The sequence below is a fragment of the Cebus imitator genome, unplaced genomic scaffold, assembly GCF_001604975.1.
Source record: "Cebus imitator isolate Cc_AM_T3 unplaced genomic scaffold, Cebus_imitator-1.0 Scaffold36, whole genome shotgun sequence".
In the NCBI taxonomy this organism is placed as follows: domain Eukaryota; kingdom Metazoa; phylum Chordata; class Mammalia; order Primates; family Cebidae; genus Cebus; species Cebus imitator.
Genome location: NW_016107351.1, coordinates 10005997 through 10021019, shown reverse-complemented (window position 1 = coordinate 10021019; position 15023 = coordinate 10005997). Strand labels below are relative to the sequence as shown.

At 33.5% G+C, this 15023-nt stretch overlaps 1 protein-coding gene across 1 annotated transcript in view; it reads left to right on the top strand.

Moving 5' to 3' along the window:
* LOC108301579 (eyes shut homolog) overlaps positions 1-15023 on the top strand; it is a 1388593-nt gene that overhangs the window by 170676 nt on the left and 1202894 nt on the right. The window contains exon 5 of the mRNA XM_017524691.2: positions 8350-8609. Coding sequence (XP_017380180.2) covers positions 8350-8609 — 260 coding nt within the window. The remainder of the gene's footprint in view (positions 1-8349; positions 8610-15023) is intronic.

The window sequence follows — 15023 nt, the reverse complement described above, 5'->3', positions numbered from 1 at the left end:
CAAGGAGATTGAAACATATATAGCGTTTATTATAACGCCAGTCCTAGCAACAACAAAAGATTGTTTCATTTCCTCCTTGCTTATAATATTTCCAAATGTATAAAATTCATTTGGCATTTGATAGCTCGGTTGATTTTCTTTTCAGACTTCAAGTGTAGTGCTTATTAAACTGGGAGTTTAAAATGTTTCTCCATGTGAAACACCTGAACATGCTGCAGATTTATGAATTATTTTGTAAAATGTTTATAAATTTGTTTAAGTTCTATATCTTAGTGCTTCAATTTCCTTACGTAACACTCTGTATCCTGCTTCTGTATTTAAAAATTTGCCTCCTACTCAAATTGTATTTGAAAGAATAAAAATACATGTGTAGGTATACATGATTTTTATACATATTGAACTGCATTTGAAAGATTATATATGCACTTTCTAGTATAATTTGAATACAATTGAATACAACATGTGGGTATAGGTATGGATATTATACTTGCATATACACATGCAGACATATATAAATTTGTAAGTGTTGAAAAAGGTGCAACTACTAATTCATCTGAATCTATAAAACATTATGTTTAAAAGCAGACTTACTTTGACTTGCCACAAAGATCCTTTTTGGAAAAAACCAGGAGCCAGAAGTAATACTTACTTGCTCAGAAACTGATTCATCATCAATTTTCTGCTAACACACACACACACAGACATACACACACCTCAAGGAAAAATAAAATAGAAGAAATTAAAGATGGTAATTTAAACTAGGTTTATGTTCAGAGTTAAATTACGTAATTGTTGATGTTACTCCTGTTTATAACGCTAGTCATTTTCTTGACTCAATAAGTAAACTTACAGAATAGGAGCTTCAGCTATCTTGTCGTGTAGTTAGTCTTTTTAAGCAAATACTGTCTTTCAGCTTTACTTAAGATGTTGTTCAGAGTCATTTTTTTCAACGTAAATTTCTTAGGTCTGGTTGTAGGCTTACAAAAAAAATCTAAATTCTCATCATCTGCCTGAGTGGTAAAATACCCTGTTCTCATGGTTTCTATATGATGACCACAACGGCCAAAAAAAAAAAAAAAAAGGTGGAACTAATGTCACTATATAGCATCTTACTATATGGCATATGTTTGGCTTTGTTGTTCTGGTCCAAGATTCAAGCGTATTTAACTTTGAGTTTTCTTCAAAATACAGCATGAGTTCTATCAGATTTACCTCAGATTTTCAATATGAATATACTGGAGGCTTGACCCAATGCATTCTCTGCCTCTGCTTGTCTGATGCTTTAGATTTCTTCTATAAATGAGGAATATTCTCAGTCTTGTAAAAGCCTTGAATTGGTTTTTGGAGACACTGACCTATAAAGCAGCTTGAATTAAATAACTGTGAAAAAGACTATTGATCAGTTGTTCTTACATGTCACAGAAGATTAAATCATATAGGATAATGGAAATAGATAAAGAGAATTATATCAAGGAACTATCCAAACAGCTAATTTATATCGAAATTCATGTTGTATAAAAATATAGGCTATAATTCTTCTAATAGAAATCATTGACTTATAAATTATATATCTAAATTTAAATATTTTCACAAAATATATGAAATGTGACTTGATAGCCTAACAGAATAAATCCTTTTTCTATTAATAATAAAAAAGAAATTCTTGAGTTCATTTAAAATATTTACTCCATAAACTTCCCTTCACCATCAAAAAATAAAATAAAATAAAAAAGAAAGGTTTGCCTAGCCTGGCCAACATGTTGAAACCCTATCTCTACTAAAAATACAAAAATTAGCCAGGCTTGATGGCAGGCACCTGTAATCCCAGCTACTCAGGAGGCCAAGGCAGGAAAGTAGCTTGAACCCGGGTTGCAGAGGTTGCAGTGAGCCGAGATCGCACCACTGCACACCAGCCTGGGTGACAGAGTGAGACGCCATCTCAAACAAACAAATAAATAAATAAAAATAAGATAAAGAAGGGTTTGCTTACCATCTGTCAGACCATGTGCTTACACTGCTCTGCTTATTAGAATTCTTTCCTGCCTATTTCTTTTCAAAAATTCTATATAGGCATCTAAGATTCTATAAAATATTGCAGAATGTCACAGTGAAGAGGATTCTATAAGTTTTTATCAAATTAATTTTATATTTCAGTAGAGAAGACCAATTTTAACCTTACTAATTCCTAATAATATTTGTTAGAATGGCCCTTTATATTTTATTGCCTGCCTTGATTTTTCCAGAGCTCCATATTTGGATTTTTAATACATGCAGGATACCATCTGAAATCATGCAATTTATTTGATTTAAGCTGTTACCTATTAAGCATCAGTACAATCTTATTTTCTTCTATTTCCGTCATTGTCATCTGTCTTTTATCTATGGCATCATCTTTCCGATGGCGAATGTGAAGCCCAGTGATTCCTCCTCCCTCCTCAGCACTCTAACTCTGCCTCTTCTGCTTACTAACCATCATCCAAATCTCTGGCATACATCAAAAACATGTCTCAAATCTGAGGTATTTTATTACTGCCTTTGTGTGGGTTCTCATAATCTCTCATAAATAATGAAATAATAGCTTCCAAAATGATCTTCATGCTACCAACTTGTTCTATGTTAACCCATCTTCTGCTGCATAACAATCAATGTTGCTCCCATACTTACAAACAAACAAACAAACAAACAAAAAAACCTTAAGTATCTTCAAGGGTAAAGTCAAAATTCCTTAATTTTACTTTTCTTGCTTTTGCAGTAGTTTTCACAGTCCTTAGCAAGTTTGCCCTGTTATTACTGTTTTTAGGCTGCCTCTTCACTTTCATTTTACTCATACCAATTTTCTCATATGTTTTTACATATTAACATTTTCAGGCAGTTATTCAAAGTGGCCCTTAATTGTGTATTCTATATTTAATGTTTATTAATAAATTGTTTTAAATATATTTTTAAGGCTAAATGAGCAAAGTGATTTTCCACACTTATTTCCAAGAAGATTGCAGAGGTTAAGAGCATAGTAATGACCATGTTATAATTCAGTATAAGTATAGTTTTATTGATGGTATGAATACCTAAGGGTATAAATAGGTGAATAGACAAAACAATAAAATAATGAATAAATTGTTTAATTGGGTAGATCATTAAAAAAAAAAGTCTTCCCTTATTTATGCCCCCAATTTTGTAGGACACTAAAAAGATAACAGTACTATTTGATTATTCAGTCATGATTTCTTTTTCACCTAGCAGTTTTGGTCAAAATTTTGTGTTTCATATATGTATAGGTTATAAGAAATGATAAACTAATTTTTAAAATTAACAAAATTGTGTATGTTTATGTTGTATAACAATGTTTTGATATATGCATACATTTTGAAAAGGGTAAATCAAGCTAATTAACATATGCATTACCTAACATACTCATCTTTTTTGTGAAGAAAGCACTTAAAATCTACTCTCTTAACAATTTTTAAGTGCACAATATGTTGTTATTAATGATAGTCATGGTCGTGTACAATTGATCTCTGGAACATTTTCCTTTTGTCTAACTGTCGCCTGTGACCAACATCTCCCCTAATCTCCTCCACCTCGCAGTCTCTGATAAACAACAACTTACCCTTTGCTTCTTTGAGAAGTGAAATAATTTTTAGAAGAAAATATTCTTTTAAATTGCATATACTGTTAGATTTCTATTCATAAATTTATAGGCAAAAAAATCATATGTACCTTAATATACAAAATATGTTCAAACACAGATACATATTGCTGAATGGTATTTTGTTATCACGCATAAATATTTATGGTAAAGTAAACATATAGAATGCTTAGTAATTATAAATTGACATTTATTAAGATTTTTGAAGCTAGTGAATTTTTTTTTATTTTTGAGACTGAATCTCACCCTGTCACCCAGGCTGGAGTGCAGTGGCATGATCTTGGCTCACTGTAGCCTCCACCTCCCAGATTCAAGCAATTCTCCTGCCTCTGCCTCCTGAGTAGCTGGGGCTACAGGCAGGTGCTGCCACGCCCGGCTAATTTTTGTACTTTTAGTAGAGATGAGATTTCACCTTATTGGCCAGGATGGTCTTGATCTCCTCCCCTTGTGAACCACCTGCCTCAGCTTCTCAAAATTCCACCTGGGATTACAGATGTGAGCCACTGCGCCTTAATGAGTAGACTTTGTCCCACTTTTTAAGAATAACTACTTTATTTCCCATTATCAGTTTTGGTACTTTAAATCAGCATTTAAGATTTGAAAAGTTGTCCTTAGAAGCACTCAATGTATTTTACACCAGTGAATTTAGGTGTTCTCACACTAGAGAAAAGAGCAAATTAGAATATATTAATCTATCTTTAAGCACACGTTTATTTGTTTTCAAGTGTTTACTGCCAGAAATTGTACACGTGAAAAGTCATACAGTATGTGCTTTGCATGTTTTTCTTTTTTTTAATCCGTAATGACTCTGCTTCTAGCTGTGAGTTTGAAAAAATCTGTCAATCTTCCACTAAATCCTGAAATTATTTCATGGTGCAAACTTAGAATCAGATTGAAGCCCTCACATAAAATATGTTTTTCCATCCATCAAAAACTAGCTCCTCTGACATATACAGAAGCAGATTCAAAGATATAAACCTGTAGGTAAGATTGTTAGCCTCTAGTAGAGACTGCTCCTTGGAACTTTATTTTTCACAAAACATCCATGTTATCGCCTCAGTCTTGGCATTTTCAGTCCTCTTGACATACAGCCACATGTTTTCCTGAAAATCTGATCCTTGTAATGACAACCACATGAGATCTTAGGCCACTGTTATGTGAGAAGATAAAACAAGCCTTCAGCACATATGCCAAATAGTCAAGAACTGTCGGTTTTTCTTATGAAATTCTTTTAAATTAACCAAGTTGGAATTATGTACTCATAAGAGAATACAGTAAAGAGAAAAACATACGTACCTTGCAATTTCCTTAGGACCTGTGATCATGTTGTGGTAGTGATTGAGATTTTAGAACGTGTTAATTCTCTAGCTTTTCTCCTTTTAAAATTGTCATAGTATATTAACTGAGTCCCATTATATGACTCAATAGTTATATTTTTAGTGACATTATTTGAAGTAAAATAAGTGTACTGAAGTTGTTTTTTTAAGACTGGGTAATATCCAATTTTTTAAACGTTTTTTCACAAAATGTTTAAAGGAATTATACTAAATTTAAAACAAGTATTAAAAAAGAGAAAAACAGGACCTTGAGAGGAAGTGATCTGGATTCTAAGTTTCATTTACTTAACCACGTGACTTTGGATACATCACTATTATCTTTTGAACTTCCACCTATCTCATCTGTAAAGTGGGAATAAGAATATCTCTTCTACATATTGCAAAGCTGAATTGAAACTATCAAATTGGATAGTACATTTAACAGTTTTAAAATATGATGATCAAAAATCACAAAGAAGTACTAGTAAAGGTTAAAGAAATATTCTTGTTGAGATACGCATTATATTTAAGCTCATAGGTCAGAAAATGTATTCTTAAAACTTCTGTGACACCATCTAGTAAACAATGTATGTGGCCAGGCAATGCAGATGCCAGCCACTATTCCAGTATTTACACGTTTTATTTATCATCTCATTTAATCTTTACAACTGCTCTGTGAGATTACCAATTTCATAAAACTCTGATCCTCAGCTTCCTAAATGAAAGAGTGCAGATAGGTCGATCTGATTCCAACATTGAGGACCTTATATTAGTCGATTCTTATAGTATTGTCAATATTTATTATGTTGACATGATAATGTGGAGATTCAGATCATTCTTACACATTCAGGAACCAAAAGCTTAGTAGTAGAGGCAAACCATGCAAATGGTTTTAACACAAAATAGTATGTATGATGAGTTCCTAAAGTGTGTGGCAAGCAAATTTTAGAGCAAAGTGAATTAATTTGTAGGATTAGTAAATAAGTGAGAGTATAGTTGTTTTGTTTGTTTTTTTCGATACTCATTTTCAGTAATGGTATATAGGAGATAGAGATTTAAAAAATAGCACCTTAGAAACTTCTAAGTGAAAGGATGCCCTGAAAATTGTGTCAAAACAACAAACTGAACCAGGACTCTCCTGGCAAACCACGATGGAAAGTCACCAAAATAATTAGAGCATTTTGATTTTGAGAAGAAAATAAAATATTAAGTAAATAACATACCCTTAGGTATATGCTTTTTATATTATAAAGATATGAATTGTTTCAGTTGTAAATGTTGCCTTGTGCAAGCATATGTCACAAAGAAATATGCAGTTAGCATTATAGCAATTACTTTCTGCCTACAACCAATATAAAACCAATTTAGACAGCTGTGAAATCCACTGGCTTACAATGCATTGGATTTAGTCTTACTGAATTAGGATGCTACTAGTCAATTAAGTATAATATCATTTTGCAAGTTATTCATTTTAGTTCTTATTTCAATTTTAACGATAGATATTTAGAGTTCAAAGATGTTGGGGTAAGTCGCTTTTTCAACTATCTCCTCCAATATATTGGAATTATATATTTATAATTACAAAAGGTCCTTGATATATCTGGAGCTTTGAAACTGCAAGTTAGGTGACTCTTTTCTTTCTTTCTTCCTTCTTTCCTTCCTCCTGGCTCCCCTCCTTTTAGTAAAATATTCTATATCATGAAGTAAGTTACATGATTTCAACGCTATGATTTTTTTCAAGTTATCTTAAAAATTGAACCTATCAGTAAATATACTTTTTGAAAATAATTATTCTAATATTTTCTGTGCTTGTTTCATGATTGATAATTTGCATAATAGTACAGTTACTCAATATTTGGAACTCTACCTTGCCCACAAAATGGTACAAGTTCTTTCCTTGAACTGATCTACATGTTGTGATTGATTTCCATTTACCCAGCTGATAGACTACCCCTCTGTCTCTCCATTTGCATTTACTCACTATCTGCAGGTTTCATTGTCACCTTTCAATTTCCGTTAAATGAACACTTTGTATGTAAAACACTTCCCCACTCCTGTGTGCTAGAATTTTTCTCTTCAGAGCAGAACTAGCTTAGTTTCATGGATGATGATTGGCCAAAGTGGTATTTGAACATAATGGTAGTTACTGGATGGAGGGTTAGACTGAGCTAGAAGTCTGTCATATGCAGGTAACTTCAGATTCTAAAAATGAAAAAAATGCTTTATTTTTCATTTGTTTGCTTTACCTTCAACTATCCCACGTTTTTCAAATATTAATTATGAAGTTAGTTCATTCCATAGAAAACATTATGGAGATTTCTTAAAGAACTCAAAATAGAACTACCATTTGAGCCAGAAATCCCATTACTAAGCATCTACCCAAATAAAAGAAAGCCATTCTACCAAAAGTCAACTTCAGTCATATGTTTATCACAGTACTATTCACAAGAGCAAAATCATGGGATCAATCTAGGTGTCTATCAAGGGTGGACTGGATAGAGAAAATGTGATGCATATACACCGTAGAATCCTACAAAACTATAAAAAGAATTAAATCACGTCCTTTGCAGCAATATGGATACAGGTGGAGGCTATTATCCTAAGTAAATTAATGCAGAAACAGAAAATCTGATACCATATATTCTCAATTTCAAGTGGAAGCTAACCAGTGGGTACACATGGATGTAAAGATGAAAACAATAGAAGCTGGGAACTCCAAAAGTGAGCAGGGAAGGAGAAGGGCAAGGGCTGAAAACCTACCTGTTGGGTTCTATGTTCATTGTTTGGGGAATGGGTTCAACAGAAGCCCAAACTACAGCATTATGCAGTGTATCTGTGTCACACACTTGCACATGTAAGTCCTGAATCTAAATTTTTTAAAAGGAAAAGATAATTTTAAAAATGTATTTTAAATGCTTCAACAAACACACAAAACCAAAAACAGATGCTTAACAGAAAGTAACACCTTGTTAAATACTCTGGTGATGACAAGAATTTCACATATTGCTAAGGATACTGAATTAAATAGCATTTAAGGTTTATAAATAGTGATCTTATCTGTAAACCTTATTTTACATTAAATACTTCATAGGGAAATTGTGCTCAGTTGGTAATTCAACTCAATAGTTGTTCTCTGACATGTCTCAGAGGACTATAATAGAAATTTGCTAATGCTTCTTAAATCTTCTATCAGCCAATGCGGTAAGTGTTGTGGTAATATATATTATATTTTCCAAGGAAATTAGGCAAACAGTATGTTCAAACTATGTATTATTTATTAGTCCTGTTATAAATTTAAGAGTACTACATACTTAGTTCAAGGCAGTAATTAGAAATACAAAAAATAAATGTGAAAAAATGTTTATACTTAAAACTTTAATATTTCAGATGTGAGTGTACATCTGGATGGACTGGACAGAACTGTAGTGAAGAAATAAATGAATGCGACTCTGATCCATGCATGAATGGAGGTCTTTGTCATGAATCTACCATCCCTGGACAATTTGTATGTCTGTGCCCACCCCTTTATACTGGACAATTTTGCCAACAACGCTATAACCCTTGTGAGCTACTTAATAACCCTTGCAGAAACAACTCAACATGCTTGGCTTTGGTAGATGAAAATCAGCATTGCATTTGTAGAGAAGGTAAGAGCTGATATGGATTTTAATTTTTTAAAATAATTACCTAATTAGTTTGTGTATTTACTGTGCCTATGGGATGATGGCCTCTTAAAATGGGTTGGAAAAGTCCTATGCATATTGTGGCTAGGTGAGTATCTGACTTCAAATCCAGTTATAAAAATATATTAGAGAAATACATTGAATGACTTAATCTAAGAATTAACCACTTGGAAGAGGAAACAGAGTGAAGCTTTATAGCCTTTTGGCCTTTTTTTTCTTTTAGAAGTTGTCTCTCTTTTAGTAACAGTTTCTCTTTTCTAAATAATCCTGTTCATATAGTCTTCTTGACAATAGCAGTTAGTTAGAGGTGGACATAGGTATAATCAAGGTTAATGAAATGCCTTATTGTACATATTCTTCTGGAGCTATCAAAATATTACTTCTTTCTACTTAGATTGTTTAGTTACAATCACATAACTTTGTAACTTTGGTGGCTACATTGTCTCATTAAGAGAAAGCCTATGCAAGAAAGAAAGAGCAATTCAAGGAATACTATTGGAGCTCCTGGATCCAGCCATACCTGAAGCCAAGATATTTCTGGCTTCCTGGGTCACATCAGCCAGTAACTCTCCTGATATTATTTAACTTTCTTGATTGGGGTCTCTTCCTATGCAAGTGAAGAAAGTCTTATTAATGCACATTGGTTTGGGTATGTGTTCACGGTTCATGTGTTGATAGCTACTCACAAGAAATTTCCATCTTCAGTGGAGATGCTTCTGCTCCAAAACACATGGCAGGTTCTCAGAATAACTAGATGTGTTATAAGCATAATATAAAAAAGCACATTGCGTTTGGAGATTCACAACTGCAATTTATTTTCTAATATTCACTTGTGGTTTCATGTTTTCTTCCCTCTCACTGGCCCTTAAAGGAGTCTCTTAAAGTTAAGGAAATCACTTATTTACTCTTCTGTTCAAAAAAGCCAGCTTAGATGACATTAGTTAAATAGATACCTTATTCAAAGTTATTTTCATTTATTTTTGCAAATCCTCTAAAACTTTCTTAAGAAACTACTCTTTTTTAAGAATATTGAGGCAAGTCCTTAAATCTGTACATATGACAGAAACTTCTGGTACTTCCGAAGGATTAGAATTAAAAGCTAGAAAGCCATCTGTAATAGTTTTTGCAAAAATGACATTAGATTTATAGAGTACATGAAAGACTGTTTTCAAGAATAAGACAGGAAAAACAATATAGAGAAGAAAAAAATACAAGGGGAGCATTTGATGCCCAGAAAAATTCAATAATTATGAAGACCATAATTCAAATAAGTAAATAGATTTCCTTTTAGCAAACATTGAGAGTGAACCTTGCTAAAAATTATTCAATATCAGTGAAGCTAATTCATTTAGTAGAACAATTCTGCTAAACATTCTAAGTAGAATTTTTTATTTAGCTTACTTACATTTCTGAGAATGTAAGAAATATTATTTCTGGGAATGTAAGTAGGCTAAGTAAAACAATAAAAATTCTCAGAGTATAAATATTAAATAAATTTTCTAGAAGAGGCAATAGTATGTTTATTCACTTTAGATAAATCTCCTTTGTTTTCACCAGAGATAATTTTCTACAAAATTGGCATTGTTTTAAAACCTTAATATTTAAAAAATTCATTTGCTATTCATAAATGCATTCAATAAACTTATAAAACATAGTGACATATTTTTCCTGTTATGGGGTCAGGGAAAGAAAGTTTAGAAACATTTTAAAACCTTCTAGTCACATATTGAACTAGTAATGATATCTGCTGTCCCCTTGTACATGACAAAGACGTTATGGGGAGAATTTGGCTTTCACTATTATTAAGTAAATAAAATCTTATTTCCACTTAATGTTTCATTATTGTAGTTAAGCCAAATCAGTGCTTTGGAGTGGCAGGTAGACACAATGAATTATGTTTATTCCTTTGGGATTGCAATTCAGTACAAAGAGATATTTGAATTGCACATCTTTTTTTTTAACTAATTAGCATCTATCTATATATTTCTAAACCTAATTGTGGAGTATGTTCCTGTAAATCGTGTCTGACTACTGTAATAATGTGTAATATTGTCTTTAGTAGTTTTAACTTCTATAGCAGATTAAAAACTAAAGGCTGTAACATTGCTTTTAAAAATTACCTCATAAAGGCAAAAGAATTTGACTATGTACCATTTTAGAGGCTTTGCCTGGGTTAATAGCTTTATTTAGAATAGGTTGTATGTCAAAGACAGTATATTACTTTTGAAAGAAAATATTTTATCAAATTTAATTCTCACAAGTACCAGCATTTAAAACTACAAAAAATCCCAAGACTTAACATCTACATATACTACTTGAAAGCTCCAATGGATTCCTTTGAAAGTTGTTGGTGTTTGTCAGTTGACGAAAATAGAACTGGTCATAAGAATGGAAATTTAAGGCTTACGGGCTAAGGATTCCACATATGTAATTCTGAATTCCTTTTCACAGCTTTTAGTCAGTCTCTAGGGTATCTTACTATATAAATATGAGTATAGATAAAATTTCAGCCAGAGTAACAATATGACTATATGTTAAACAACTATATTAGAAATGGCATTCAAATTCACTCTGAAGGACCAGCAAGTAGAATAACTGATACTTTGGGGTTTATGTCAGACTGCTAGCAGGTAAACTATTTTGGTTAGTGTGATTGAAATATATAATGAAAATAATCTAATCCTTTTTGCAATGTCAGCTACTTAAAAATTATAGGTATAGTTAAGCACCAGAACTATTGTGATCCTGTTTGTGAGGCAAATAAGGGGCAATGCTTCTGTCTTCTGACTAGAACTGAGGTGATTAATTAATTCTGTGAATAGTGAACACTTTACAAGAAAATGAGGAGGCAAAAGAGCATGTGACAATAATAATTCAGTGTGTTTATTTTATATAATCTTATTAGTTTGGAACAATTTCTGTAGGAACAAACAGTGCTTTAGTAAATAGAAAAATAACACATAGAAATGCACATTTTATAAGATTTCTGTAAACAAATAGGTTTCATTTCTTAACACCACAATAGTGTTAGCTTGAGTTATTTAGTATGTCATAAATTTACACACCTAGAAATTTATTGGAACCAGTTTTTTTTGCCTCTATAAACTGTACTCTGTACACAAATACATGTCTATTTTGTAACTGCATGTTGGTAGTATTCTAGAAATTTAAAAAGTATTCTTTATTAACTGATTCAACAAACTTGTATTGATTTCCTATGATGTATCATCTTGAGATAGGTTCTGGAAAAATTAAACATGGTGAAGATATGTCCTCAGGGAATTTAAAGTTTAAGTGAGAGAGACACCAGTTAATTAACCGTTAAAGTACAATGCTGTACAGGGCTTTGATAGTGACAAGGGGCAGTCAAATGCCTAGGTAGATAACGGGGGGTAACCAGTGAAACAACACCTCCAAGCCAGTGACAGTTTAAAGTCTGAAAGCCAAGCTACAAGTTAAATTCTCACACCGGATTGAGAACTTGCCTTCCTGTTTGGCAATGCTTTCCTCTGATTGATTCCCAGCCTTTACCTATTTTACATATATGTGCCCTTTCCTAATTGGTTTTGTACACTGTCATACCCACCTCTGAGTGTTGTCTTCGCTTTAACTTTTGCATACTCACAAACCAATCAGCAAGCTCTTCCCACCCTGTTTCTATGAAAACCCAGACTCAGTCAGTAGAAGATAAGACCACCTGACTTTGGGGAAGAGACAGCCTGACTTCAGGGAGGACAACCTGCTCTTCCTGTACTCTCTTCAGCTTCCCTCTCCTCTGAGAGCTGTTTTCACTAGTCAGTAAAATTCTCCACCTTCATCATCCTTCAGTCATCTGCATGGCCTCATTCTCTTGGACACGGGACAAGAGTTTGGGACCCACTGAGGTGCGGGTACCTAGAAGGGCTGTCCAACCAGGTCTTTGCCCTCCCCAGTGGAGGGCAGCCACCTCATGTGAAGAGGTAAGGGGCCAACTGAGCAGCTAACACACTGCTGTCTGTGAACAGTGGAACTAAAGGAGCACTGAACCACCCTCTCTGGGGCTTTGGTGTCATAGGCATGCTCACCTGGGTGCCACCATGTTCCCCTCAAGGTGACATGCCTGGTCTGGCTGGGAACCTGAATGGAGCTTGCTGTTGTGTCAGCACCTGGAGGGGCCAGCCAGCTCCTGCACTCACTGGCTCACGTGATTCCTCCCCGAAAGGCTTGAGCGTAGTGTGTCAAGTAGACAGATGGGGCATCCCTGCTGTGAGTCCAGTGAAGGGGCTGAGAAAAATCCTGCATCACCTTCACATTTGTGCCAGAAATACCCACAGAGTTGCAGAGGTTTGGATACATACACTGCTTTCTCATTTCTGTTGACAACTTTTAGTTGTGTCTAGCAAATGAAGCCTCAGTTACCCAGAACAATTATGTGTTCATTAAACCACTTCCTAAGCTGCTTTATTTTCCACTCCCTTGCAATGGGATCACCTCTTAAATAAACTACTTGTGAGAAAATCATTATCTCAGTTTTTTTTTTTTTTTTTTTTTTTTAAGGAACCCAAGCTAAGACATGTAGTAAATTCCATCCCCCTGGTAATGATGATTTACCTAAGTCTGGGCATGCATGTGACTGGAATATTGGCATTCAGAGCCCTTCTTTGGAAATCATGCTGAGAGAAGAGACCTTTTTCTTTCTGCCAGAGGTTTTCAATTGGCAGAGCCAACTACCATGTTCTCTTCATGTGGAGATAATCTGTATATAGTAGGGTAGAAGTGTTTGGGGAAGAAGGAATCCTGGCAGAGCTTACAGTTCTCTCTTCAATTTTGTGAGCAACCTGGTATCCCTCCCATCTGGGTTACCAATAAATCTCACTTCTTAACTAAGTTTGTGTTTTTATTTATATTGTTTATAAACAGTATAGTAATGGCTAAAACATAGAGTGAAGGCAAAGACTTAATTAAATGGGCAAAGGTTGAATAAAGTGGTTTCAACTTGAAGCTGGTAGAAATCAAATATAAAATATATCACTTGAGGGCTGGCTCCAATAGCTCACACTTGTAATCCTAGCACTTTAGGAAACTGAGGCAGAAGAATTGCTTGAGGCAAGAGCTCCAGACCAGCTCTAGACCTCCTATCTGTCCTTTTTTTTTTTTTAGTTAGCTGTGCATGGTGGTTCATCCCTGTAGTCTTAACTGCTAAGGAGGCTAAAGCAGGAGGGATCACTAGAACCCAGGAGTTTAGGGTTACTGTGAGCTATGATCTCACCACTGCACTTCAGCTTGGGCAACAGAACAAGAACTTATCTTTAATAATAATAATAATAATAATAATCACAAAACCACATGAAGATTAAGAAGGTAAAGATGACTTCAAAGGAAATGCATGAAAATGTGTTTTTTTACCATACAGAGAATTATTTTGGTATGTGTGTGTCTAGTTAAAAGATAGGAAATTATTTAATTATCGATATACATTTCTTTACTAATGTTCTTTTTATAAATGGTTCTTTATCTTTCTACTTTGAATTACTATTTTCTCAGTTTATAGGCAAAAAATTATGCTATCAAATATGTTTTAATTTCATATAAAGAGCTTTGTTTCTAAAATAGCCACTTTGTATGTCTTCAAGGTGAAAGGAACAAATGTTTCTTTAAATAACAGAATTAAAATGTGGCAAAGATGCCTTGCAAGGTGCTGTAGTGAAAACAGAATCAGATCATTTACATGTGCTATTGATTTACAATTGGGAGCCTAAGCTTGATGGAATTGTAGTATCATGGGAGACAAGTAGTTGCATTTAAATGTGTCTATTACTCAGTATATATACCATCATTATGGTAATTTCACATTACCTAAGGTATACAATTACAAGTGCCAAATAAATGTGTCATTTGACAAAATAGTTTGTCTAAATTAGAAATTACTCCTGTTGACAATTAAAAACATGTACCCATGTTGTAGCACATACCTATTAAGGTTAATAGTTGTACAAATTTGAATTTAGAAAATTCCTTAAAGAAGACACATGAATAATTAAATGTAAAACATGTTAAATATTTATTACATTCTAAAATCTTGGCTTTTCTATTCTTTAAGTGCGCTTTAGAAATAAGTGTTAAAAATCTCAGGGACTATTGGAAATATTTTATATGCTTATTTCATAGTTTTTAAAGTTAAATTTGAAGAATTTTTGATATTGGCTAATTATTTTAGAAAATGTTAATATTTGAATACAAATTTTTTAAATAACATTTTTTTAAAGTCTGACTTGCCAAGGGAAACTTCTGAGATCTTTTTTTTTTTTTTTTTGAGACGGAGTTTCGCTCTTGTTACCCAGGCTGGAGTGCAATGGCGCGATCTCGGCTCACCGCAACCTCCGCCTCCTGGGTTCAGGC